This window comes from Cebidichthys violaceus, unplaced genomic scaffold, assembly GCF_023349555.1.
Source record: "Cebidichthys violaceus isolate CVI_PGR_0920_01 unplaced genomic scaffold, fCebVio1.0.p SCAF_1, whole genome shotgun sequence".
Classification (NCBI taxonomy): domain Eukaryota; kingdom Metazoa; phylum Chordata; class Actinopteri; order Perciformes; family Stichaeidae; genus Cebidichthys; species Cebidichthys violaceus.
Window position 1 is genome coordinate 8,644,731 of NW_027176262.1, and position 25,859 is coordinate 8,670,589.

Sequence of the window (25,859 nt, forward strand, 5' to 3'; positions counted from 1 at the left end):
AACCAATTAGCCACTGAAGAAGAATCAATCAGTTCACCGGTGATGAGATCGATGGAGTCGAAGATTCAATCAGAATTAGATTGCTGAAAAGATGAGAGAAAGAGTGATGCTGTTCTGAGGAACTGTGGAAAGAAGAGAAAATGAGAGGAGATGCAGGAAATTATACCTTTTTGTACTCTTCAGTATTGCATATTTCTTCTTAAACCAGCAATACAAGATTTTTATTTTTGGGTCAGTTTATATACCATCATTAAGTTGATACGGTGAACTTTGTTGGAAAAGAGTTTATTCACACATCAAGCAGTTCTAGAGCAACATTATTAATTTGGAGACGTGTTTGTGTTTTTAGCTCTGTTTTGGGTCTCTACCAACTCCTGAGGGGAATATGTGTCTCTTTAAATGCTGCACTGTGTTCACCAGATAGTTGCTACCTGTGTCTGTCTGTTTGGTGCTGAGCAGGTACTGTGGGGTTTCAGAGCTTTTGCATGTAAAACAGCTGCCTGCTTTGAGTGACACAAAACAGTAACATTTTGAGTCGGACAGTTAAACAATGAGCCGAAACTTGTAATAATATTTTTCCCCACTGCATGAAGCAAAACCAGTGAATATTAAGTAGTGCAGCAGTTCTTCACAATAAATATATCTGAATTGAAGTCAAAGTTAGTATAGCAATCTGACGTTGGTGATTCCAGACGGAGCAGACTGAGATGAATGGGGTAAAGAAGAAGAAAGTAAAGGCAGAGACAAGGGAACAGCCCTAGTTGTAGAATCAAACCATTGAAATTATAAAGAAATTTAATATTTTAGTGTGAATCTTTAGTGTCTCATGATAACTTTTATATTATTGCATATCTGAACTGACAGAGATTTAACTCCAACCTTAATTGTATCATAACTTCTGCCTTGAGTAGAGCAAAGTAATGAAAGAAAATACTGATATGATGAGTGTGTGGTATTAATCTTGACCATGGGCATTGAAAGACAGTGTTTTTATATTATTTTGACCCACTCTTTGAATATTTGGTTGGGTAGCAGTGGTGGAAACGGCAGAAATTAAATGGAAATCCTCCATAACAAGTTTCTGTCAATGCTTGTTTTAGTGCATTTTCAGTCTGAAACATACCATTATGTTATTCAAAATCTGTTGTCTTCTTTTTGTGATCACCATATCAATGCTTTAGTATAGTGACGTTCCTGCATTCATTTAAAAAACAAACAAACATTTAAACTCAAAATAAGTTGAATGCTTGACTGTTCACATCAGGAGTCTCAACCCGTTTTACCATGAGAGCTAATCAGATAAATGAACTCGGTGAGCTGCTGCTTTTCCCACTTGGTTTTACTAGAGACATACTTGAGGGCACGACACTGTGTGCAAGGACTGAAATAACATATTCTCCTCTCTCTCCTTCATACTGAGTGAGTTTTCTGACTGATTAGAACAGACAGCAGGTGTGACTTTTACACATATGGTCTCTGTTCTTTTTAAGATTTAATCCCCACGCATAGAAATGAAGCAGACAACAGATAGTGCATAAGAGAGCTTATTTACCACCCGGTTAATAACTTTAGCCTGCTTGTTGTGATTATAGCACAACCAATGCTGGATTGTAAGGCCAATACTTATATTGATATTTTTAGTTAGATATAGATATTTTTTGTTGGTGTGGTATTTTACATTTGAAAGTATGATTGCAAACCTAGTTTGGCATTTCTGTTCCGCAGTTTCTTGTAACTTATCGGCTGACATTTAAACCGACACCAATGTATCTGTCATAGGCTAATATCGGCTAGCTGTAGCTGTGATATCAGGGTTTATAAGTTGATTCTGACAGCCAAGACAAAGTTGCCCTCCAAGCCTTATCTGTTTGCGAAGGCTATATTTTACATGAGGAAGTCAGTGAGCAATGTGACACACATCACATTTACATGATCTCCTCCATTCCCTATACTTTGCAAATTATTCATGAAGTACTCAATTACAGTTGCAAACATGTGCACACATGTATCTATCTAAAGCACTGATTGCACGGGACTTATCTGATAACCCGTATCCTTGCACCCTCTTCTATCTAATGCTATTTTACTAATTTATTTCTTTATTCCGACACCTGCACCAAAACAATTTCCTTGAACACATGTACTTGGTGATTAAATACTGGTTCTGATTCCAAGCAACTTTCCTCTTCTAATTCAACTTCCTTCCTGATACTATACCATACTTTATACTTTGTTCATGTACACAATTTATAAACAGTGTAAATATCTACACAGGCAGTTTTCTCCAATAAAACCGGTCCCTAAATGTTAAAAATCTCAGCTGGAACATTGTTCCAACTTCTACTCCCCCATCGGCGCTGTGGTGCGTTCCAGACCATTTCCACCTCTGACAACAGTTGATGAGACAGCTGTTGCGCCATTATGATTAAAATCAACCATTAGGCTGCATGAAACAAACAAAGCTGGATGTTCTGGTTCCAGGCGAGTCTCCCATCGACATTGACAGGTGAAAATAGCCTGGGTTGAAAAAACATTTTGCACCTGTCTTATGTCCTGTTAGGCCTTTTGTCATTAGCTGCTTGATGTTGTTTCTTATTGAAAATAGAAACTGGACGTGGAAGGAAGCAGAACACAATAGTCGTTGTGGGGGGCAATAATGCAATAATATGACATCATTTAGGTCAGAAAGCTGAAACTAAAGCAGTTTTCAGACTGCGGTATTGTGGAACTCGTCAAACGAACTGAAATCAACCAAAGTGGAACAAGTTCAAGCTACTATGAGCAGGATTTTCAGAAAAAGCAGTACATATATTTTATCACATGGTTTAATGCACTTGAATGCACTCGAGATGAATGGCTGCGCTGCGGTGGTTTAAAAGATAAAGGAAGGAAGAATGGAGCAAGATGATGGAGAGGAGCAGATTTAGAGACTGATAGAAAAGGAGAGACACAGACACAATGAGAGAATAGTAAATAAAACAGATGGAAGGAAGAAAGATATGGAAAAACTGAGAAGAAAGTGTAGAAGAGGAACAGGGGGATGGGGAAAATCTAAAAAGTGAGGGGAAATGAGGAACAAAAAGGAAGATATGCAGACAAATTTGAGTGGAATATGAAGATGAATAGGCTGAGAGAAAGAAGTTGAATGAGACTCGTCAGGCAAAGAATTGAGATGGAATAGACAGACGGGAAAAGACAAAAAAGAAAAAATATGAAAAAGCAAAAAAAGAAAGTGAACCACTGAGAGGAAAAAGGGCAGAAACAGGAGTGACGGAAAGAAAGACAGGAGAGAGAGGAAAGACAAGATGAGAGGCGGGATAGCGGTTCTGAGAGATGAGTAATGTCAGGTTCATTTCCTGAGGAGGAGAACAAGACAAAGCCCATTTAATAAGTATCACACACACACACACACACACACACACACACACACACACACACACACACACACACACACACACACACACACACGCACACACTGAAAGTGTACAGGGCATTAGGCGTATTGTCTTGATAAAAGATTTCAGAGCCACAGAGTGTGGTTAGAATAGATAACATATCATCTCATTCTCATTTGATTTAATCAAACAGGCCTGCTGTTTAGCATGTTGCCTTCTGTCTTACAAAGTGTGTGTGTGTGTGTGTGTGTGTGTGTGTGTGTCTTTCTGTGTTTGTTTGTGACTATGCGTGTGTTTGCATACGTTTGTGTGTGTCTGCTTGTCATGCTCAGCACAGGTGCCAGCAACTTAAACGCATTTGATCAAGGGGCATAAATGGGATTTTGTCAGCATAGTAATAAGGGAAATGTAACAAAATATCATGATAAAACGACGTAATGTGATCATGATTATTTTATTATAGGACATTTATGTTTGCTTTATCTGTGCCTTCCTTTTTTATTGTGATCTATATGCGCAGCTGGCAGTCTGTCTGTCTGTCTGTCTGTCTCCCTTCCTGTGTGTGTGTGTGCATTTTGTATGACTCATAACTGTCCTCAAGCCCATTTCTCAAGGGAGCAATACAATTGGTGGTTTAATCAATGGCCACCTGCTTGCTATTGGCTAATCAATGCCAGGGTAAACATTAAGATTAGCTTGTTGGAAGAGGCAGATAATTGACTGTAAAGGCTTGACAGGCGAGTGATGCACACTTAAAATGCGTGCTGGGAAAAGGACACAGACACAGATGGACGCGGAGCAGCAGATGGAGAAATAGATGGACAGACACTGACTGAGATGCAGGAAGTGAATGATGAACCAGAGAGACAGGAAAGAATGGTGAAAGAAAAACAACATGATCGAGAATCCAGAGATCACGGAGAGGTTCATTGACCTTTGGTTAACTGACTCTTAAATGAATTAACCTTACTTTACACGGAAGTGTTTCACCCTGCTCAACACCTGGGAAGCAATCGGCTGCTAGATCTAAGTGGACAACATGGCAGCAAACGGAAAACACAGCTCTCATTCTATTTATATCAAATCAATGTTGCTTCTGCTTCCATGAACATAGGACACAACTTTCTGTGTCTTGCATCCACTGAAGAAAACACTGTGGGGGAAACATGATAAAATATGACTCACTTGTGCAACCCTGACTCTTAGGAGTTATGTTCACCAATTTGTTGAATCAAATAGATTTTCAAAGAATGTAATGTCAACATAATGAGGAAATGTTTTAATGGGAACATTCGCCAAGTTAATGAATGATTAGCAGCACTTGGTTACTTTAGGTCTCAGTAACACTATGAAAAGACAGACCATGTTGATTTTGATTAATATCTTATGATCACCTTGTTATCACCATAGACTGTATATAAGAAGTGGACGTAATCATGGTGACGTCACCCATTGGTTTGTGGACTGCCGTTTTTGGAGCATCGAGTTCGGCAATTTCTCCGTTACCATGTTGTTGATTTTTGCAACCAACGAACGGAAGTTACCATATTTGGAATGCAGAGGAGTGACGTAGAGACGCCATTCGGCTCTGGTAGCGGCAGCAACCTGTTAATCACAGTAAGCCCTCTCTAAAGCATATTCCGCTTTATGGTCAATTTTTGTCTGAATGGACCATAATTTACTAAATGAACATCATGCTGTATTAAAGACTTGAAACTAGCAAATGAGACCATCAACTCATGTTCACAAAGTTTACTGAGGTAATAAATCAAGTGAGAAGTAGGGTCATTTTCTCATTGACTTCCATACAATCAAACTTCTTTTTGCAACAGGAGTAGCGCCCCCTAATGGCCAGTAGAGATAATCCAAGTTTTAACACACTTGCGCATTGGCTGCACTCGACAGAACCGGAGGTTGCCGCCTGGTTATCACTTGTCGTGCAGTGCATGAATTTGCAAGGCAGCAACTTAGTTTCAAAACAAATTTAACTGTAATTTGACATGATTGGTTTGTGATATATTGTATTCTCAGGCACATTTTTCTTTTTGGATTAAATATTTCACTTGTTATAGTGGCCAACTGGGATAAAAACGTCAGCATAAAAGTGTTTCAACTTTTGATGTGACACATCAATCAGGTTTTTCTGTAGATCAGATATGAAGGAAAAAAATCAACGTTCCGACAACCTTACAGGGAAAAGCCCCAGAATAAGATACCGATCTCTACAACACAGCTGCAAGACACATTTCACTATGCTGAGTAAGGAGTGCTTCTTATTTATTCAACTGGCATAACTGTATTGATGTTATTATCATAATCTTATGATCACTGTTCTTTGAGGTGCAAGCGAGTGGCTAAAATAAGTTTGAATTAATCAAAAAGATTATTGAAGATGGATTTAATAATGAAACAGCTTCAAGAAATGTCGATACATGTCGGTGTTACAGGTGGAGAACGTTTGATGACCAATTCAGATTTTATGAATCCTACGTTTGGTTATATGCAAACAAATTGATGACTAACCATAGGTAGTCACACTGGAAACGATGACTCGTACGCAGCAGCAAAGACACACAATTGAGTTTGCTGCATCATAAACTCAGTGGAGGAGGATAATGCACCACTGTTTAGTCTCCATTGTTTTGTCTTTCAGTGTGCTGAGTATGTTCTCCTATTTTTATGTACCTACTACTGACATGCTTTAAATTTACGTTTCATCTTGGTCCTCACAGTCAGCAGACTTTACATGAACTTTAAACTCAATCATCAAGGGGCTCTGAAATAATGTGACATTGATTTGAAACAGATTTTGTGATTCCACATTTTGATATTTTACTCTACAAATGTCTATAATGTTTTATAGTCAGTCTCCTCTGCTTCAATAAAAGAAATGACCATTTTATGACGGCTAATTCTCTTGCCGGTAATTGTGAATTAATAGTTTTAATGAATTTGAAAAAAAAAGGTCAGAATTATGAATAAGAGGAAAACCACTTTACCATCCAATATTGATGGCAGAAGCTTATTGTAAGTTATTAAATTGTGTGAATAGCAGAAGGTTTACTGTTGATGCCACAAAGAGTGTGATAATGAGGTGTCTGAAGCGGTAAAAAAAGCTAAATGACTGTTAGGCTTGTAAAACTTATCACATTGGCGCTCAGCATTTTAAATATGCATCTCAAAAACATATTTCACATCTTACCAGTTAATTTACCGGCTCTTGAGTCCCTCATACTAGGCACTCTCAGTGCTATTAATTTAACATAAAAGATAAAAGAGGGGAGATTAAAAATTGTGATAACCTCAGGCTCAAAACCCCAACTAGTGTCCTTTCCACATCAAAGAGGAGAATTCTGGGCAGCAATTTTGGAAAGTTTATCAAATGCTAATCAATTTTCCATGCTAATCAATTAGACTGTCAGAGCAAGCATGGCACAGACACAGACATTGCAAGTTATTGCAGTCCACTAAAGCTTAAACTAAACCTAAATATTGTCATTGTAAAACATCATACAGGAATTTGAAATCAAGACATCTTTTGTCATTAAGTTCATGTAAATTATATGTTTGTAGTATGAAGAAAACATACATCCTGGAAATGTGCTGTGTGTCTTTAATACGTGTAAAGTTTAATTTTCTTTTCATAATAATAAAAACAATGTTAATGAAGACTCATATTGAACTCAGTCCCCACCCCTGTACCTCTTTTTGGTTAGATTTGTTTGTTTGTCAGAAGGATTACGGCACGATATTTATGAAACTTGTTGGGAGGGTGTATCATGGGCCAAGAAGAACCCATTACATTTAGGAGCAGATAGAAATCCCGAGGCGGATACACAAATTACTTTTCACTTTCATTAACATCGCAAGATGGCCTTGGTGAAGGTCCGCGCTCTCCAAGTGCCCTTCCAGTTAATCATGTTTTGTATGCAAATGATTTAGTATCATTTTCTCCCTGCAGTGCTGCTGTTCAGCAGAGGTTGAACATGTGCTCTCTGTATGGTGTCAACCTTATCATCAATACCTTATGCCAAAAATAGTAATGCAAAGCTAATAAGATGCAAGGGGGATGCAAACTTTGTATTTTCCGTAGTCCTGGCAGAGTGAAAACAAAGTGAGGTCAATTACTTTAGATTTTAAGGTCAAAATAATGACTCAATGTACAATAGAGGTTTATCTTGACAATGTTAAAGATTACACACTAGTCTCAGGTGTTTGTACAATAACGTCATACAGTATTCTACTGATACTAAGGTCTGGCTGACTGTATGCTCCTGTATGCTCCTGTTTACAGCCCATCTGCGGTGCAGCTATAAAAAGAGCTAAGTGCAAATACTTGCAGAATGTATACATGTCAGCATACATGTACCTACATGTCCAGCACTGATAATAATTAAAAAACAAACTATGTATGTATGTGCAAAACTGGGATACCACAGAAAGCTGCAAAGGAGTTGTGGGAAAGCTGGAGTTTATTGTGACAATGGATACATGATGGAGATGATGATGATTCTACGCTACGGGTGATTTTTCTTTACCATATCTTTATCTGTTATCTTAATCTTGGATGGGTTTTAGTTTAAAATAAGGTGTTCCTTTGTTAGCAGCCCATCTGTCCTCTGACTGGATTAAATTCCTTAATCTATTTTTCATTGTATATCACAACCTTCTGGAAGCATTTAGTTTAATTTTGGATGTAAAGTGCCATGAGTGGAAAGAAAACAAAAATCCTTCTTCTGTTTTCCTCTACAGGGTTAAACAGGATTAACCAAGGCTGGAACATATTAGCTGGGTTTTACGCCATTCAGTCTCTCCCACAGCAACACCTGAGATTATTCTTACACCGTGTCAACAGAATAGGTTCTGTCAAATTTAGCTCCAGTTCTAGTTGAATTTCATTCAAAACCAACCCTGAAACTGCCCGTACTATTGAGTTTATATTTATTCAGTAATATATCTGAACCTGTAAACATTAAGAGTAAAGGGCTGTAGGGTCCAAGCCTGCTAAAAACAAGTAGCCTTATATAAGAGACAGGACACAAAGTGAAGAGATGGACAGAGCATCAACATCGTTTTGACATTTTGGCAGCGTTCAAGTAGTGCTGAATGACACATTAGACACACACTGTTCTGCTTGCCTGTCTAGTGGTTCAGCAGTTACACACTTCCACATGGATTGCGGTCTAGCCCCTGAAACACGACATGGCAACACTCTTCAAAAGACGCATCACGCTTATCAGAAGTTCAATAGTATCTAGTTGTCAAGGAAATGTGTGTGATATATCTGCACTACAAATATGCAGAAAAAAAACACGGAAAGACAAAGAATAGACAGCATGGGAAAGAAAAACAGTGAGAGGAAGAGGAGAGAATCTGTGACGGAGAGAATCAAATATGACAGTTTAATATGGAGATGCCACTGGTTAACTTTTTTTATTGGGTCGACGAGCTGCCAAGTTGCATCATAGACGAGGAGACAGCAGAGAGATGAAAAACTTCAGTGTCAGTCGAGATCAAAAACATGTCAAAGTCAGGGCCAACTGCGGGTCGACGGAGGCTCGACAAAACACCATAAACTCTCTTTTTGAAGTTAATAAATCATCTTATCAGTCGTGCTTGGTTAGTTTCTACCAGTGACCTGTATTTCTCTTTGTTAGAGAAGTGTGTCTGTTTGCTGTAGTGATTTTTTCAGTTGAACTGACTAATACACTTGTAATTTGGACACAGGTGATTTGTGTCTTTGCAGCTCTATTAGCTATCTGCTGTTGAAAAACGTACATATCAAAGTGTTGATTGTCAGGTTGCTTTACAGCCCGACAAAGGCTACCAAATAGCATTCAGTATAATATGACCCACTGTGGTTTGTAATTGTAATTTATATTCTTCAAATGTATTTTCATGCAGGGCTTAGTATATCCAATCCCACTCCTTGCAAATAAGTCACCTTAAGTGGAAAGTTAACAAAATTGCGCTACACACTCTACAATGTTTAATGAAAGTCAAAACTGCCAGAAAATTATTTTTCAACACTGTTCAATGTTTCTGTGAGTTCCAGAAAGTCAATTCTCAGTCTTTTATAATGCTAGCAGGAATGCAATTTAAGATTGATTTTTAACAACAAACCCAAACAAAAGATGGGAGAAATAAAAACCTTGCTGCAACTTAAATGTAGGGACACAATGTCCAAGTGCTTTCATAAAGCAGATACAATGAAAAAGAAAAGTATAGCTCACATAATACACCAAAAGTTGACTCACATTTATGAAGAGTCTGTCGAAATTCCATTTCTCTGCAGATAAACTACGGGGGCAGTTCACCAATCCCCTCTCAGACTTTTTTTCAAACTTGTTAAAGCTGTACACATCACAATGTGATGGGAATTAGTTGTCTTTAGGGCCTGAGTGGTTCATTTATTCTGAGTCGGAGCAGCAAAGGGAAGTCGACCTCAGCCTGCAGCTGCATGTGACTTCACAAAAAATATTTATCAAAGACACACTGTTCTTCAATTTCACACATTTTTCAACCGTACAAATCTTTGTGTCATCACTGATACAACCATCAGAACCTTCAGAACCTCTGCATCAACACCTCAGGCGACAGCAGCTCCAACATCAGGCACCGACTCTGCTGCTGCAGCTCAGAGGCCTCTGGTGACGCCGAGTGTCTGCTATACAGTACCATTGAAACTCTGACGAGAAGTCAGAGCCAATGCTGAGCTGTTTTTTGATGGTTTGATATTGATATTTTTATATATTTATTTTGTTATTATTCCTATTTTTGGCTTATTTGGGCTTTTGCAGAGAGCATATTAGAGAGAAGGGGCCATGGCCTATGACTAAGGTTTCTGGCCAGAATTAAACTCCTCCAAAAATGCTTTATCTTTAATTTATTTATATAATTTATAAGGCTTTATTGCATGAAATAATATACAGATGCACACATTTATTTGCAAATATTATGGAAAGGCTTTGCATTGAGCATTTATGGGCAATTGTGTGAGATAACAGAAAAGAATATGTTCAAGTGTGCGCATATATTTTTGTTGGAAACGAAATAAAGTTTTATAGATGAGATATGTGAACATCAGTGTTTAGAGAATTTGGCGCGCCAAATAGAGATCATTTTTACAGTGACTGTCCAGAGAGAAATAGAAGCGCGTGTTACCCTTTCAGTTAACTGTCAGTTTCTCTACAGGGATATCTAAAAGCCACTCACGTGTCTTGATGCATCCCTCTTCACACAGTCGAGCTTTTAGAGTAAAAGGTACTTAAGCCTGGGGGATAGTGACCTCTGTGCCTATGGAAAATGTTGTGCGCAAGTGTAAGTGCGTGAATGTGTAGGTGTGTGCGTGTGTGTGTGTGTGTGGGCGTGTGTGTGTGTGTGTGTGTGTGTGTGTGTGTGTGTGTGGGCGTGTGTGTGTGTGTGTGTGTGTGTGTGTGTGTGTGTGTGTGTGCTGTATGTGAATGAAAGTGCGTGTTGAAATGGAAGGAGATCGATCTCCATTATTGGTACGAATTGGATCAATAACAAAGTCAGTCAACCAATATCTAAAAAAGTGAAGATAAAGTGATACAACACACATGTGCGGAAGATGCACGTAGTTGCCGCACACACGCAGGCACCCACCCACCCGCACACACACACACACACATGCCCACACACACACGCACAAATAACCTCATAATGGGACACACACTTCTGGTGTGAGTGGCTGGTTATTGAAATTTCTGTCCAATGGGAAAACTAGAGCATGTCAGAAATACATGAAGGTCAATACTGCAGAGTGGCACAGTGCAGGAGTACATTGTGTCGTGAACATAACCACAGACAGACACACACAAAGACACACACGTTGCCTGCACAGGTGGACACAAATCAAGCGTGAAAGAGTCAGAGAGAAAGGGACACGCCCCTCTCTTTTAGTTCAATCCCTCGGGGAAATCACACACTGACACCTCTTCCCTCGCTGTTCTTTCACCCACTTCCTCGACTCTTTTTCTTCTTCTCTGCCTTTTATTCTCCCCTCTATTCAAGCTTCCATTCAGTAATGCTCTACAATAGAAGGACCGTAAATTGAATAGGACTGAGAAAGAATACTAAACCACACAAACATCCCCCCCCCCAAAAAAAACTGTGACATATTAAGAGGGAAATGTAGAGTGAATAGAAAAGTGCATCCTTTTCACTTTGGTTACTTTGGACTACATTCATCTTTTAAATTGTCTCCCTCTTTTTGTTTGACTATCCATCCATCCATCCATCCACCTATCTATTACTCATGCTCCCTCTCTCTCCTGCCTCTGCACTCACGTCCTTATCTAACTTGGTATCGCTGGCAGTGAGCTACTGCAGCGATGCCAGATGAAGAGAAAACCATCTACTCTTTTTGCAAAATGAGCGTGGGCGGGCCACCCATCATAAGCTTAAGATAAATTGTATACATTGGCTTCGAAAACAGTGAAGAAATGTTAAAAAATTGTAAAAGTGTAGTAAAAAAAGGTAGTTTTTCTGTGAAAGCAGTAGGAAGGAGGGAAAAGGGGGTGACCGTGGCTAAGTGTCGCATGTCAATGTGTCCTTGAGCAAGACACTTAACCCCAAAATTGCTCCCGTAGCTGCGTCTACGGGAGCCTACAGATAGATATTGAATTGTAAGTCGCTTTGGATAAAAGTGTCTGCTAAATGACTGTAATGTAATGTCTAATGTCTAAAAAAGACGTGTTCATAATTGTACCTTCACTCCCTATTTGCCACTTACTGACCTTCATTTACTTTCACATATAATTTGAGGGTACAAAGTAAAAAAACATGTATGTTACTACTATGTAGAGAAGTATGTAAACTTAAATGGCTAAAAAAAATTATCTTCACTTTCTTCAATTTTTGTACCTAAAAGATTTTATAACTAGCTAGTTTGTTAATTATTTTTTCCTCACGATTTTCAAAGTAGAAGAACTACAAAACCAAATAATGATTCTGGAAATGTCAAATTTACCATAAGCCACTTTATGCAACTGCATAATCATCATTATTGAATATCTACATTGCAAATTTATACTATAGTTGTTTGGAGAGCTTGACAGTTTCAAGAAGTGGCAAGTCATGTCATGTAGCAAAAGCTGAGCTCATGAGATGAGTCTGGATTACATGCCTTCGATATGAATTATGACTGCAATGAATACAGTCATTAGTGAAAAAAAAAGTTACACCAATGGAAGTATGAGCTACTCACTGACATTACAAAATAAATCTTGAGGATAGTTGATGAAGTGTCATGTCATCTTTTCACAGAATGTTTTAGCAAGGACAGGTTTTACCCACCTATGTGTAAACTTATTAATTGCTAGTAAAGTAAGGGATAATGCGAGTAGGTCATGAATAACCCCCGAATCACATATTCCATTTAAAAAAAAAATAGTCCTCTAGCAGTGTACGGAGATCAGAACTGCGTCCAAGGAAACGGTCTGTTATTGACAGCAGCGGTCTGCTATAAAGAAATAACAGACCATGGAATGGCGGGATTGGCTAATCAGAATCGGGTATCGAATCGGGTATGGAAGAAATACAAGCCTCTCAGTGAGTATCTACTGTTCCTGCTCTTGCCTTGTTTTGAATTATATTAAGTCAGCCAACAAACAGTGATTGTGTCATGAGTGTTAGCTACCTGTCGAAATGAATGGAGAGCGCTCAAGTGCCTACTCATACTCCTTGAAGTTCAGCAAGTCAGCAGGGGGTTTGCACACCAGCAAATATACAACTATAACATATTGTATGTTTACCTGCAGACAGTTGCAGGGTAGCGGACTGTGTAGGTACATGCACACGCACGCACACACACACACACACACACACACACAGAGAGAGACAAAGAGCCTGTTCAATACCCTGCAGGGATCCACTTGAGATAAAATTCAGCAGCATTTAATAACGCAGTGCATGTATCAAAGACAAACACAAACGCTGACACACGCACATACACACACACATATATATACGGCACTCTCAGAGGGTTGCTGCGAGGTGAAGGTGCCCTTGTGTCTGTGGTCATTTATGAAAATACGTGATTCAAGGTGCAGTGGCAGGCAAAGCCCAGTGGTCTCTACTTGTGCAAACGTCTTCTCATCACTCTGAACCCCATAGCTCATAATTTCACACCGCTGTGCCCCCGAAATGTAAAACACTCTGTCCCCTGTGTTTGGATTCGCATCATTCAGCCACGGTGAGCCCTGCAACAGAAGATATGCCACCACAGCAGGAGAAAGGATGAAATAAACAAAAAAAAACGGGTAGAGAGAACACATGTTTTTGTATTATTAGAGAGCCTCCAAATAACAGAAAACCAGAAGCAGACTGTACATGTTTCCCAAAACTCCAGACTGAAGTTATCTCGTCAAAATACTTTTTTGATCGTTATGTAAATCACATGCAACAGATTAGATCTTCAACATTCTTCAGTTACAGTAAATAGAATCATACTTAACTACTTAAATAACTTTGGTAATAACATAAAAATAGCTATATCTAGTTACTTTCATTTTATATCAAAAACTAAAGCAAAAAACACATTTTTAACAGAGATTAAACCAGTTGTAGTCAATCAACTCTCATGGACTGAGCCTGAGTAAAGACAAGAAGCAGAAGGCTGATTGAAGTCAGGAGGATTCAGGGAGAGGGAGGAGCCTAGCAGCAGATGACATGCGAGGTCCTGATGATGAGTCTACACATCAAGGAGGTAATTGCCCCACACCCAACACACACACACACACACACACACACACACACACACACACACACAGACTATTGAGTGAAGCAATAAAGCAGTTAAAACGAAAACAGGAACACGATGACACACTCAAAACAGGCTCATACGTTAAATACACCACAGAAGCGTGTCTTCAAATGCCCAAACACACACACTTCTCACATCATGTTTTGTGGTAGACTCAGGTGAGTTTCAAACTCCTCCAAAAACACCCCACTATAATGTGAACATGATTAAATTGGTGCATTCAAACACTCTTTCCTAATTTCCCAACATTGTCCAATACATTTGATGGGAAGAGATACAATGTGCAGATTGGGCATAATTCTGATGTCCACACCAGGCGGCATAACTGTTACGAGAGTATGGAAATCCACAGGGTTTATTCCTGACTGTCACACCTTTGTGAATTACAGCCCTGAAGAGCTGTTACATGCATATAAATGAAAACTGTGCAGGACAACCGTAGCTTCCGTTATCCCTCATTGAGGAAGCAAAAAACTTACCACACTAAACTGAGTCACTGACTACATGAAACCACAAGATTCACACTGCACTGCACACACAGAACAAGGGAAAGATGGAGACTTTGAGAAACAGTGGTACAGAGAAAAGTTGTTTGAAAGAGCTGTATGTACTGGAATGATCACCATTGTGTTGTGTCTGTCACTCAAACGGCCAGATCCCTTGAACTGGTGCCTGACACACAGTACACACATGCCTATGCACAAACCACATTTGAAGGGATGGGCGAAGTCACTCTGGGCAGAGGGGAAACATGATGTAGGTTTAATAAAAGGCGCACAAACAATTGTAATCACACCTAAACCAGACTATAGGCCTTGTCAACCACAATATCCACTCAAAAAGGAAGCAGTTGAGGGAATTACACCAGTTTTGAACTCCGTGTGACAACTCTCCTGTGAGAACACCAATCTTTTCTGTCAAAAAAGATCAGAGGTACAGGACAACCAGATGAATGGAGATTTGTCCAAGACTTGAGTGGAAAAAGTAACATTTCTGGGTCATGTGATCACAGAGAGACAAGGGTTTTCAAGGGACAAGGGACTTCTGTTTTGTTGCAGGAACATGGGGGACGACAAAGACCTGTTGCTTATTTCTCAGCTAAACATGACCCTGTTGCAGTAGGTCTGCCCATGTGCCCATGATTCTGCATGAACAAAAAACATCCAATCTTTCCACAGCAAGATGGCTGCGATGTAATACTGTTTTGCTTTTCATATCGCTGTGAAAAGATGTACCGTTCTTCACCTCGCTACTCTTCTTCCCACTCCAGATGATGGAGAAAAACACAACTGTGTTGCAGTTAGAAGTTTGTTCTCCAAGACCGGATTTGCAGGAAACGCCGCTGCCAAATGCTGACCTAGAACTGTTTGTGGGTGGATTAGCATCACGCAATCCAGAGACAGGAAAGAACCAAGCTGGGTTTGCAGTGGCAACAACACTCGAATTACACAACCCTTGCCTACTGCTTACTCTGCACAAGCAGCGGAACTTACAGCTCTGATTGAAGAACGTAAATTGGCCAAAGACAGAACCACTAACATCTACACAGATGGCAGGTATGCATCAGGCAAACCCATCATTCATCACACACTTGTCTCTCAGTTGCTGGATGCTATCAGACTCCCTAAGCAAGTTGCTGTTCGTAAATGTGAAGCTCACACTAACAAATCTGACACATTTCAAGGAAATGCACGAGCAGATGAAGCAAGCACCCAAAAAAGGAACTGAAACCACAGCTGATCTGACACTGGAATGTTTGCTGAGATCCACAAGTATTGGTTCACTAAAGGCTTCTCAAATGACTCAAAAATAATTTTGTCAATCCTGTGTCTTTTGTGCTACAAACAACGTAGGTAGAGGCATTCAGATACCACAAGCAGCACACCCACCACCTAAGAAACTGTGCTAATACTTCAGCTAAATCATTAATTCTACATCCTATACAGCTAAGGTATGAAATCCAGATGCACCTTTAATACTGTGATATCGTTCTGTTGAGACCATTGATCTCTGTATGATCTGAGCCCATTTGCAAAAGCTATAATAAACTCTTGAAAGACAACTTTGTTCTCAATCTAAATTTCAGATTTCACACAACAAATTCCTAATCCGTATTAATTTACTGGTTAAAAGAAAGTAGATCCAACTGAACACATTACCTTCACATACAGTACAGAGGGCTGATATCTGCTGACTTTTGTGGTGTTTTATTCAACTGATTATTAATGATGCTGTTGGATTATTATGTTTACTGTTGGAAGCCCAGCTTGCCTGCCCCTTGGAATCAGCAGTGTTTGCTACACAGAAGAGGGTTTGTGTTGTATCATGCATAGTGTAGGTGGGTGATTTTTAATGGCTGCTCTGTGCTCCCCATGATCAGATGGAGGACCAAGCGAGCGACACCTGAATTTAAAAAGAGAAATGTACACAAGAGATGTACCTTAACATTTTACTAGTAAAATTAAAAATGCACAAACACTGCAATGAAACATGACGAAATGACTTGTACTCACACACACACACACACACACACACACACACACACACACACACACACACACACACCACTGAACATGCGCTGTGCTCTGGATCAGCCGCTGCCTATTGCCTTCACCGACTGAGTGATCAATTTAAGCTGTCAACTCACTGTACATTCTCTGCTGCTGCAGCTTGCTCCTCATGCATGTCACGCCTTACCTGCTATCAAGACCCTTGATGTTTGTACTCAAGAACAGTGTTGGGCATTGTGCAGCGTTATAGATCCTGGTCCCAGTAGTTTTATTCAACCAGCGATCAATGCGATAAAACCAAGAGGAGAAGGGCTAACTTGATGGATATAAATATGACAGGCTGCTAAAGCACAGGCTTTAGTATATATTGTTTCTGGAGAGTGGAGCTTCTGCAGGTTTTTAAGGGTCATGTAATACAACGGCTATGTAATGCTGTGAAATGAGTTACAATCCATTTTCCCTGTAGTGGGTCCTCCACCACTTCACACGCGGTACAGTAGTACACTATCTACATAGGTCATTGGTGCTGTGCTGCCACTGGAGATAATTTGCTTCAATCTTAAGCATTAAGTGCTCATCCACAATGGGCTTCACGGCTGTGTGTGCTTGACTAAATGTGCTGAATATCAAGCTCTTGTATTTGCTGCTTACTGCTGCATATCAGACTGCTGGTGCTCACATTAAGGATGAAAGCAGAGTAGACAAGAATAAATATGCATTAAAGGCTGGAATGAACAAGTCAGATCCATAGGGAAAAATTATTGCATTTCCTCATGTCTAACTAAAAATTGACAAAGTGGGATATTGACCGGAGCTCCACTGGCTTGTGGCTGTTGTTGATGCAGTTTTTGATGAATTGATCTCTTCCTGTTATTGCTTTTCGCTGGCTTTAAATTAAGCTTTGCCAGGGGCCAAAGCTCAAAATGATTTCAAACACAGAAAATGGATAATAGAAGCCTTGATAGCTCAGCTGCAAATCCTGTTGTTTTGCTCTTTAGTGGATGCAGATCAACAAGTGAAACAATGATCTGGTATCATAATATCAAATCTTTGTGGTCAGATGAGAATAACAGTTCAATTTGTGAGGACATGAAGGCAGGCGGACACTCATCAAAATGTGCCACTTCTATTCATCCTAGTTTTCCTTTTCCTCCAGCAGTGAGGTCAGAGCCCACAGGCCCCCCCCCCCCTTTCTGTCCCCAAAATGAAAATCATAACATTATAGAGTGCAAACTTTAATAGGCAGAACCCATCCAACACAAACACTTTCATGTCATTAAGGTCAATCTATCTGGGGCGCTACTGTATGGAGTTCCAGGACACACTCACTCACACCCACACACATACACAAAGACATAATTATGATGGTGTTTGTTGTGTTCAAATGGCCTTTTTCTGTATGAACATTCAGCCCAGAATTTTCTCTTGCTTTTAACACACCATCTTGGCCAAATCAGACATCGGTGCAGCTAAATGACGGAGTGATGAGGATGACAGACGCAGATAACTGTCAAGGAGCTGAAATCATATCATTATAAAAAATAGCTTGCATTGACCCAGAGCAGCAGAGCTTATAAAAATGTATACATAAGATACACACAAACACATATTTTGTTCAATTTTAGTGGAACTAGGCAGCCTCTCTCTCACAAGCACACAAGCATGAACCGCGATGCCCTGACAAAATTAATCCTCACATCTGTTCTGCTGGAGACTGAGAAGAGATTAACCTGCTGCTTTTACTGCCTCATTGGTTCACACGCATTGCACACACCCACACGCCCCCACACACACACTCACACAAACAAACCTGTTAGACCTCCCTGATCAAGACAGTGCATAGAAAAATCTAAAAACAACAAGCTGCTCCTGCAGGTGGCGCTGCAAGTGCTAAAAGTTCAGCAGCTAAATCACAGATACAGTATTGGTTTCTATTTATCTTTTTCGGTGTAGTCGAGTACTGCAGGGCACTTGTGTCGGTCTAGACTTTGTTATGGTCGTTGTTTGCCTCTGGACTGAGAAGCCTGGTTTCGAAAATAAATTGTGTACAAGACGTCAAACTTTCGGAGTTTACATTTCATGGGGCTCAAATCACCTCCACTGAAGTTAAAAATAAATAAAGAGTACAAGAGAATGGAGCTGCTGCAGGTTTATTGGTGTGTGTGTGTGTGTGTGCATGCTGCAAACTAATATCATTATTATTCAGTTATGCCTCTTCCATCTTATTTTTATATTTTTGATTTTATCTTATTTTAGCAAATGTGTTTTATTTTTTATCAGCTATGGCATTCTATATTCTATCACAGTTTTATATTTGTTATTATTATTACTTTATGATTAGTATAATTCTGATTATTATTATTGGCCACATTTCAGCAACAAACCTTTTACAAACACAAAGGCTGTAAGAGAGGAATGCAGTTGGACAAGACTTCCAGCAACATAAACTGATTGCGGAAATGTGTACGTGGAGGGCTGACTCAGAAGTGCATTAGCACTGTAACAACAGATAGACACATTAACATGTCAAGAAACATGTCTAGAAACACACTAGCCCGTCTCAATAAAAGGTTGAAATCGTATATATGTACATAATATATATTTGGCATCAATTATAGAGCAAGTATTTATTCTTAGAAGTTATTGTAAACATAGTTGTTAATCCCTTTCTTGAATGGCTTCATTTTTGCTTGGAGGGTTGTGTGACATTAGTGTGTGTATGCATGTGCCTGCATCTCTGTGAGTGTGTATCTATCAAGGTAATTGGATCTGAGCAGAACATGTCAACACTGGCAGCCAATTAAACATTTTTTTCTATTTTTCTGCCAACAACATTAAATCCCTCTGCAATACAAAACACAAATGCAGACGCACGCACCAGCAACACACTCTTGAGCTCAGACTGTGTACAAACACACACACACACACACACTTAAAATATATCCGGCTTGATGACATGTGTGAGGATACAAGCAAGCAGAAATCTTAAATTGTAGGTCTCTGCTTGTCACAAATCATACAACATAAAAGAAGGAGCGAGACTAAAACGAGATGTAGAGAGAGAAAAAAAAGGACCGAACGAAATGAGCCTCACTGCTGCAGGGTTTGCAAGAACAAAATTGCATCAACTCAACCAAAAATGCAGCAGCCTAAAACAGACACACACACACACACACACACACACACACACACACACACACACACACACACACAAACTCCCAGGTAACAACACACAAATAGAGACCGCCATTCAAACAACAACTTCACTGTCTTTAATTTCCTCCCTTTCATGTTTATTGCTGTGTTATGTTTTATCTTTCCGTCTTTTATCTGAGCCCTCACACACACACACACACACACACCCCCACGGGCGAGTAATAAGTATATCACCCACTAAATCAACAGAGAATCACAGAAAGCTGCAGCAACAGGAGCTGAAACTTACCTCCTCCTGATAAAAGTTACTCCCAAAAAAACAAGAACGGTGAGGGAATGACATGAGGCAGCAAAGAGGACAGAAGTGTGTGTGTGTGTGTGTGTGTGTGTGTGTGTGTGTGTGTGTGTGTGTGTGTGTGTGTGTGTGTGTGTGTGTGTGTATAAGTAATAATGAAAGAAATAGGGAGATCCGAGGGACAAAGAGAGCAATATAGGGAGAAAATTTCTTGACTTGAGACTGATTACATGAAGGAAAAACCAGAGTGGAGTATATTGAAGGGAATGTATCCCAGTCTAGCTGTAGCAGTTACAGGTTGGACAAAAATAAATGAAAGGAAGAAAGAAGAGAGATGAGGGCAGAGGGCATGAAGCACATAGCATCCTGTTTTTCAGGCAAAGTGCACAAGAGAGAAGAGTAAATCCTACCTGGAGTTGTTCGGACAACGTGGTGGACTGTCTTCTAGTCAGGGCTGGAGCTGAACTCTCCTCAGGACGCAGAAACACTTGCTGACCGCGTCTGCAGGCATCAAAAATAACAGTCAGGACCCTCCGAGTGTTTGACTTTTTGAGTTTTTCCGCTGTGCACACATGGAGTCAGCTGTTACAGTCTGAGTGATAAGCTGCTGGGGAAAGAGTGTTTTAACACACACAACAACTTATCTTTTCCCTGAAGTGAGGAGTGCAGGAATTTAAAAAGGTGTGTGTGAGGGAATGTAGGGGAAAAGGTGAGCGTATTTACGTGTGTGTGTGTGTGTGTGTGTGTGTGTGTGTGTGTGTGTGTGTGTGTGTGTGTGTGTGTGTGTGTGAGAGAGAGAGAGTGTGTGAAGTCCTTACAGGTCCTTTCCTTTCTTCCTCTCAAGCGCAGTCATGTCATCTCCACCTGTCGTACGCAGAGAGAGCGCTGGAGTCACACACACATTCACACACACAACGGCGCTCCGATGCACACACTCGCGCCGGCAGCTTGAGACACACACTGGGATGCTTACAGTGTGAGCTGCAATAGAGTGCATAGAGTGAACACAGTCCCTCCTCCTCTCTCCTCCCACCTCTCTCTCTCTCTCTCTCTCTCTCTCTCTCTCTCTCTCTCTCTCTCTCTCTCTCTCTCTCTCTCTCTCTCTCGCTGTTTCTGCTCCTCCTCTGGGTCTTACTGCCTCCCTCATGCCTCCCCGTGATTCACTTTCCCACTTTCAGTATATGTAATGGCTTGATCACTCTGACCACATGGGAAGAGGTGGACTCAACTCAATTGTGAATATTTAGAATAATTTAATTTTATGATTTCCTATCCATAAAGGTTTATCACTTTTGGATTTCACAGATTTTTACAAAAAAATTGACTTTTTAAAATAGTGTTGAAGCAGATTTTCACTCAGATTTTGGACACTGTTCTCACACAAAAAAAGAAACATTTGAAATAAAGCTTACTTTTCTTGTGGACATGCAGAATATGACAATGGGTTGATACTGGTTTACTGGTATACTGGTGCAAAACCACGAGAGAGAGAAAGAGAGACTGTGAGATGTTTTCAATGTTTCTGACTTTGACATTGTGGTTTGCATCCCATCAACATCAACCCACCAACAATATATGTAGGTATATCCTCACATTAACCAAACAGTTTAAGTTGCCTAAACTTAACAAACAATAGAGGTAACTGTTTCTAACAGGTCCGAAAATGATAATTATAAAATGATTATATCAAATGGCCATTTTGTTGTCTCACCCAAGGTCCATTAATCCTTTTCTGAAGCTTTCTGTCATATCTCATGATCATCATCAGAAGATGGAGCTTATTTGTCGGGGAACTGTAAATGCTGAAAATTCCACTTTTTTTATTGAGCACTTTAAAGTTGACAAATTTGAAATTCAGAGCATTAACATTGCAGAAAAAAACTATTTGCCATGTAAATATATAGTTAAGTAATGTCTACTTGAGCAGAGAATGAAGTCACTCTCCCCTTGCAATGCAAGCTTCTCTGTGCTTTGTTTACGTAATTGGTCTGACCACACGTGCAACTTAGTGCATGTGAGTCGCGGTGAGCGTGCCCCGCTGGTTAGCTAACCGCCACCGCTCTCCACCGCTCTCATACAGCGGCTACAGCTGCTACCGCCGTCCTGACTGACAGCGTCGTCACAGAAGTGTAACACCAGCCCTCTGGTTCCCCCTAAGGTAAACACCGTTAGCTCTGTCAGCATTATCCCCGTTGTTAGCACTGTTAACGCTGTTAGCACTGTTAGCTTCTAGCCAACAGCAATCCCTCCACCATAGATATGCTCTGAATTCCGAATTAAGCACATTTATGGACTTCTCTTCCATATCGGCTATTATTATCAGCTAATAAATGGACGTTCAGGTGAAATTGTTTTGTTGTTATGTTTATGATATCCTCTTGCGGCAATAGCAAATCCTATTTTAATAATTTCGTAATTACTTTGATTTATGGATTTTTCCTGGAAAATAAATCCATCAAATTAAAAATGAAATAAACCCTAATGTAGCCCAACCAGCAAAACAGAAACAACATTCACACAAATTAAAATAAGATTAAAAAGATTTACATCCACCGCCACACCTTTATACATTTAATCAGCCTGCAGATTCATTCAGCCCCAATCTGCTGCAGGAAGCGCCTTGTGTTGCTGACAGATCCGAGGCGACACTGGTGGTGACGGGACATTTAGCATGAAGCTGTACAGCAGGTTGAATAGCACTGTCTAATTGAGTTCATCAATCTGACAACAAACCTCAGAGGCATTTACTAAAAACAAGCTTGCCAGCAGCTATGTGCACACACACACATACTTCATGTCATATCACATGAAAAATGTATTTGTTAAGCTGCTGTTTCAAGTCAACACTGTGTTTGTGATTCTTATGATTTCAGATTTGGACTGCTATTAACTTTGAGGTTTTCTTCAAATGCATTGTAGCTCCAGATAAGAAAGTTGTTGAGCGTAGAGTTGTCAAGACGGTGCTGTTAAAAGGGCATATTTTGAATCTATTGACTGAATACATTTGAAGCTATCGCAGGCAAACAGTCACAGTGTTGGATTTAAAAACCAGCTGACGAAAGCAGCTTCTCTCAATCGAATGAAGTAAGCTGCTGCGGTTCAAATGCTGGAAATTGGCCTGACTGGGAGAAGATAGTGTCAAATGTTTAGGAAAACAATCAAAACTAAGTGCTGCTGTGACGTGTTTACTGGAGGCTGAAATTACCTGAAATAAAGGATGAAAACTTAAACCACTCGAATAAAATCAGATCTTTCTGTGTTTTTGAATACAGTAAACCTAGACTTGGCTTGTACTAATGCATAATTGAAGCTGTAACATACATGAAATATTGAAATCAACACTTTCAGTTGATTAAATCAATGTTGAATGAAGAGGAAGAGGTGAAGGGAGGTAGAGTTCACAGAGGCAGGTCGTCAGAGGTTAATCCTAGGTTGATGGAGTCATGTTGGAGCGGGTGAGTTCTGCTATTAAATGCAGTAATATCCCAGTAAACCCCGAGGCGTCCTGTTTTGTAAACATGGTCAAAGGTTATTCCAGTACAGCAGAACCTTAGACTGTATTGACCAGTGTTGGGTAATAGCAGCAGGATACACAGAAAGATAATCAGCGCTGCACACGGTTTCATATTATCAATTCTGTAGAGCTTGCTTGAACACAAACACACACATACCCATGCGCAAACACACGCACGCACACACACACACACACACACACACACACACACACACACACACACACACACACATAGACAGAGGTAGGAGAGTAGGCCCTCACATATCCTCAGGAAAACACAGAAGAGCCATAAAATAGGTTAGTTCAAAGCAAATTCTCCACAAAAGACTGTCTCTCTTCATCTACTGTGGACTCTGTGATCTAGATTACCTTTTACACACACACACACACACACACACACACACACACACACACACACACACACACACACACACACACATATCACTTCAGAACATCACTGCTGCGTAATTTAGCTGACTAGATTATTGATCCCGGGTTTGTGATTAAAACAGGGACAGTTTTTTCTGCTCAGATGCAATCAGCACACAAACCCATCGTGTGATCACTTACTCAATGCTCAGCTGCTGTTACAGACACACACACACACACACACACACACACACACACACACACACACACACAAGACACATACAGTGAGACAGCATGAATAACTACAGTGCAGAGCAACATCATTAGCAAGCCGTGGACCTGGAATCTGATGAGGATACAGCCAGTAACCTTGGTCTGTTTTGTGTGTGTGTGTGTGTGTGTGTGTGTGTGTGTGTGTGTGTGTGTGTGTGTGTGTGTGTGTGTGGAACAAAGGGTATGTCAACATATATATGTTTTTGGCTGTGATGTGGTTTTATGAGTGTATGTGATGCTCATAAAAGACTTTTATTGAAAGTGCATATGTATGTAAATCTCTTTTTGTGTCTGTGTGTGTGTGTGTGTGTGTGTGTGTGTGTGTGTGTGTGTGTGTGTGTGTGTGTGTGTGTGTGTGTGTCCTGACCCCCATAAAGCAGTGGAGTGATTGAAAGGTTTAAATGGCAAAGGTGCACTCAGGGGAATAGAGCTAATCTACATAATGGTGGAGCTATATTAACAGCATCCTGATGCACACGTGCACGTGCGCACGCATGCACGTGCGCATCTGAGATAATGAAAAGTTGAAAATGCTGCAAAGGAAATAAATCATTAGTATGTTTATTTGAATTATACTAGCTCCTTTATTTAACTGTATTGTTAAAAATGATCATTTAATTGCAGTTTATAATGCAGGTTTAAACATATTTGTTTGTTTTGTTTGCAAACTTGTTGACATCATCTTGGACCAATAGCAGGACCTCATCTTGAGGTGGCTGCTGCAATCTGTCAATTAATTAACATACAGACTAAAAGTGTTTTTCTACTGTGTCACACAGTATCGAGAAGTATTACATGCCGGTCTTTGTTTCATAATCTTGACCACACAGATATTATATCCATGGCACTCATTACTTACTAGCATTGAATTATTTGTTTTATCTGTCTGCCCATCCATTCTGTGCCAACACTAGTGTTCACATTTCAAACAGAACATACAGTGCATTCATATTCATTTAGTCTTATACATGCAAGAGCAACAAGATTTATTCCGTCTGTAAGTATGTGAGTCTAGGTGGGCGTGGAGCACAGAAAAACCAAGGTTACTGGTGTGATTCCCACTGGGACCATCAATGATAAAAACTAAATCTATGCACTTACAGAACTGTAAAGTGCTTCGAATACAAGTCTTCACCACATGGTGTATGACTAACAGCTTAGAGAAAAGTGTGTGTGTGTGTGTGTGTGTGTGTGTGTGTGTGTGTGTGTGTGTGTGTATCTTACGGTTATTGTTACTCATAATTAATTTCCTTAAACAACATAAGCAGTAAAACAACAGCAGGAAAGCGACAATGACACACCCTACTTTGGAAAGTCACGCACCCATACGCAATCACACACTTAACAGCGGGCTGCACTGTTTGTATTGATAACCTAGTTCAACGGTGCAATGCTTTTGTTAACCTGACTACTTACTCTGTAAGGCACAGCCCTTTGAAACAATGAACTCAACGAGCATTAATACCGCTGCCAACTGTACGTGGAAAAATGCAGCCAGCGGACCAAGCAAGACCAAAGCCCCCTTTAAAAACCCAAACATCACATATTTCCCCTTGTAGTC

General features: G+C 40.0%; 1 protein-coding gene across 3 annotated transcripts in view; it reads right to left on the bottom strand.

Moving 5' to 3' along the window:
* The window catches only part of LOC137871498 (cGMP-dependent 3',5'-cyclic phosphodiesterase), a 141,512-nt gene that overhangs the window by 78,594 nt on the left and 37,059 nt on the right, over positions 1-25,859 (bottom strand). For 2 of the 3 annotated variants that reach the window (XM_068709347.1, XM_068709331.1), the window contains exon 3: positions 20,553-20,643. In XM_068709347.1, coding sequence (XP_068565448.1) covers positions 20,553-20,643 — 91 coding nt within the window. Of the gene's footprint in view, positions 1-20,552; positions 20,644-20,960; positions 21,101-25,859 lie in introns of those variants that run through there. The other variant, XM_068709339.1, reaches the window with a different exon arrangement.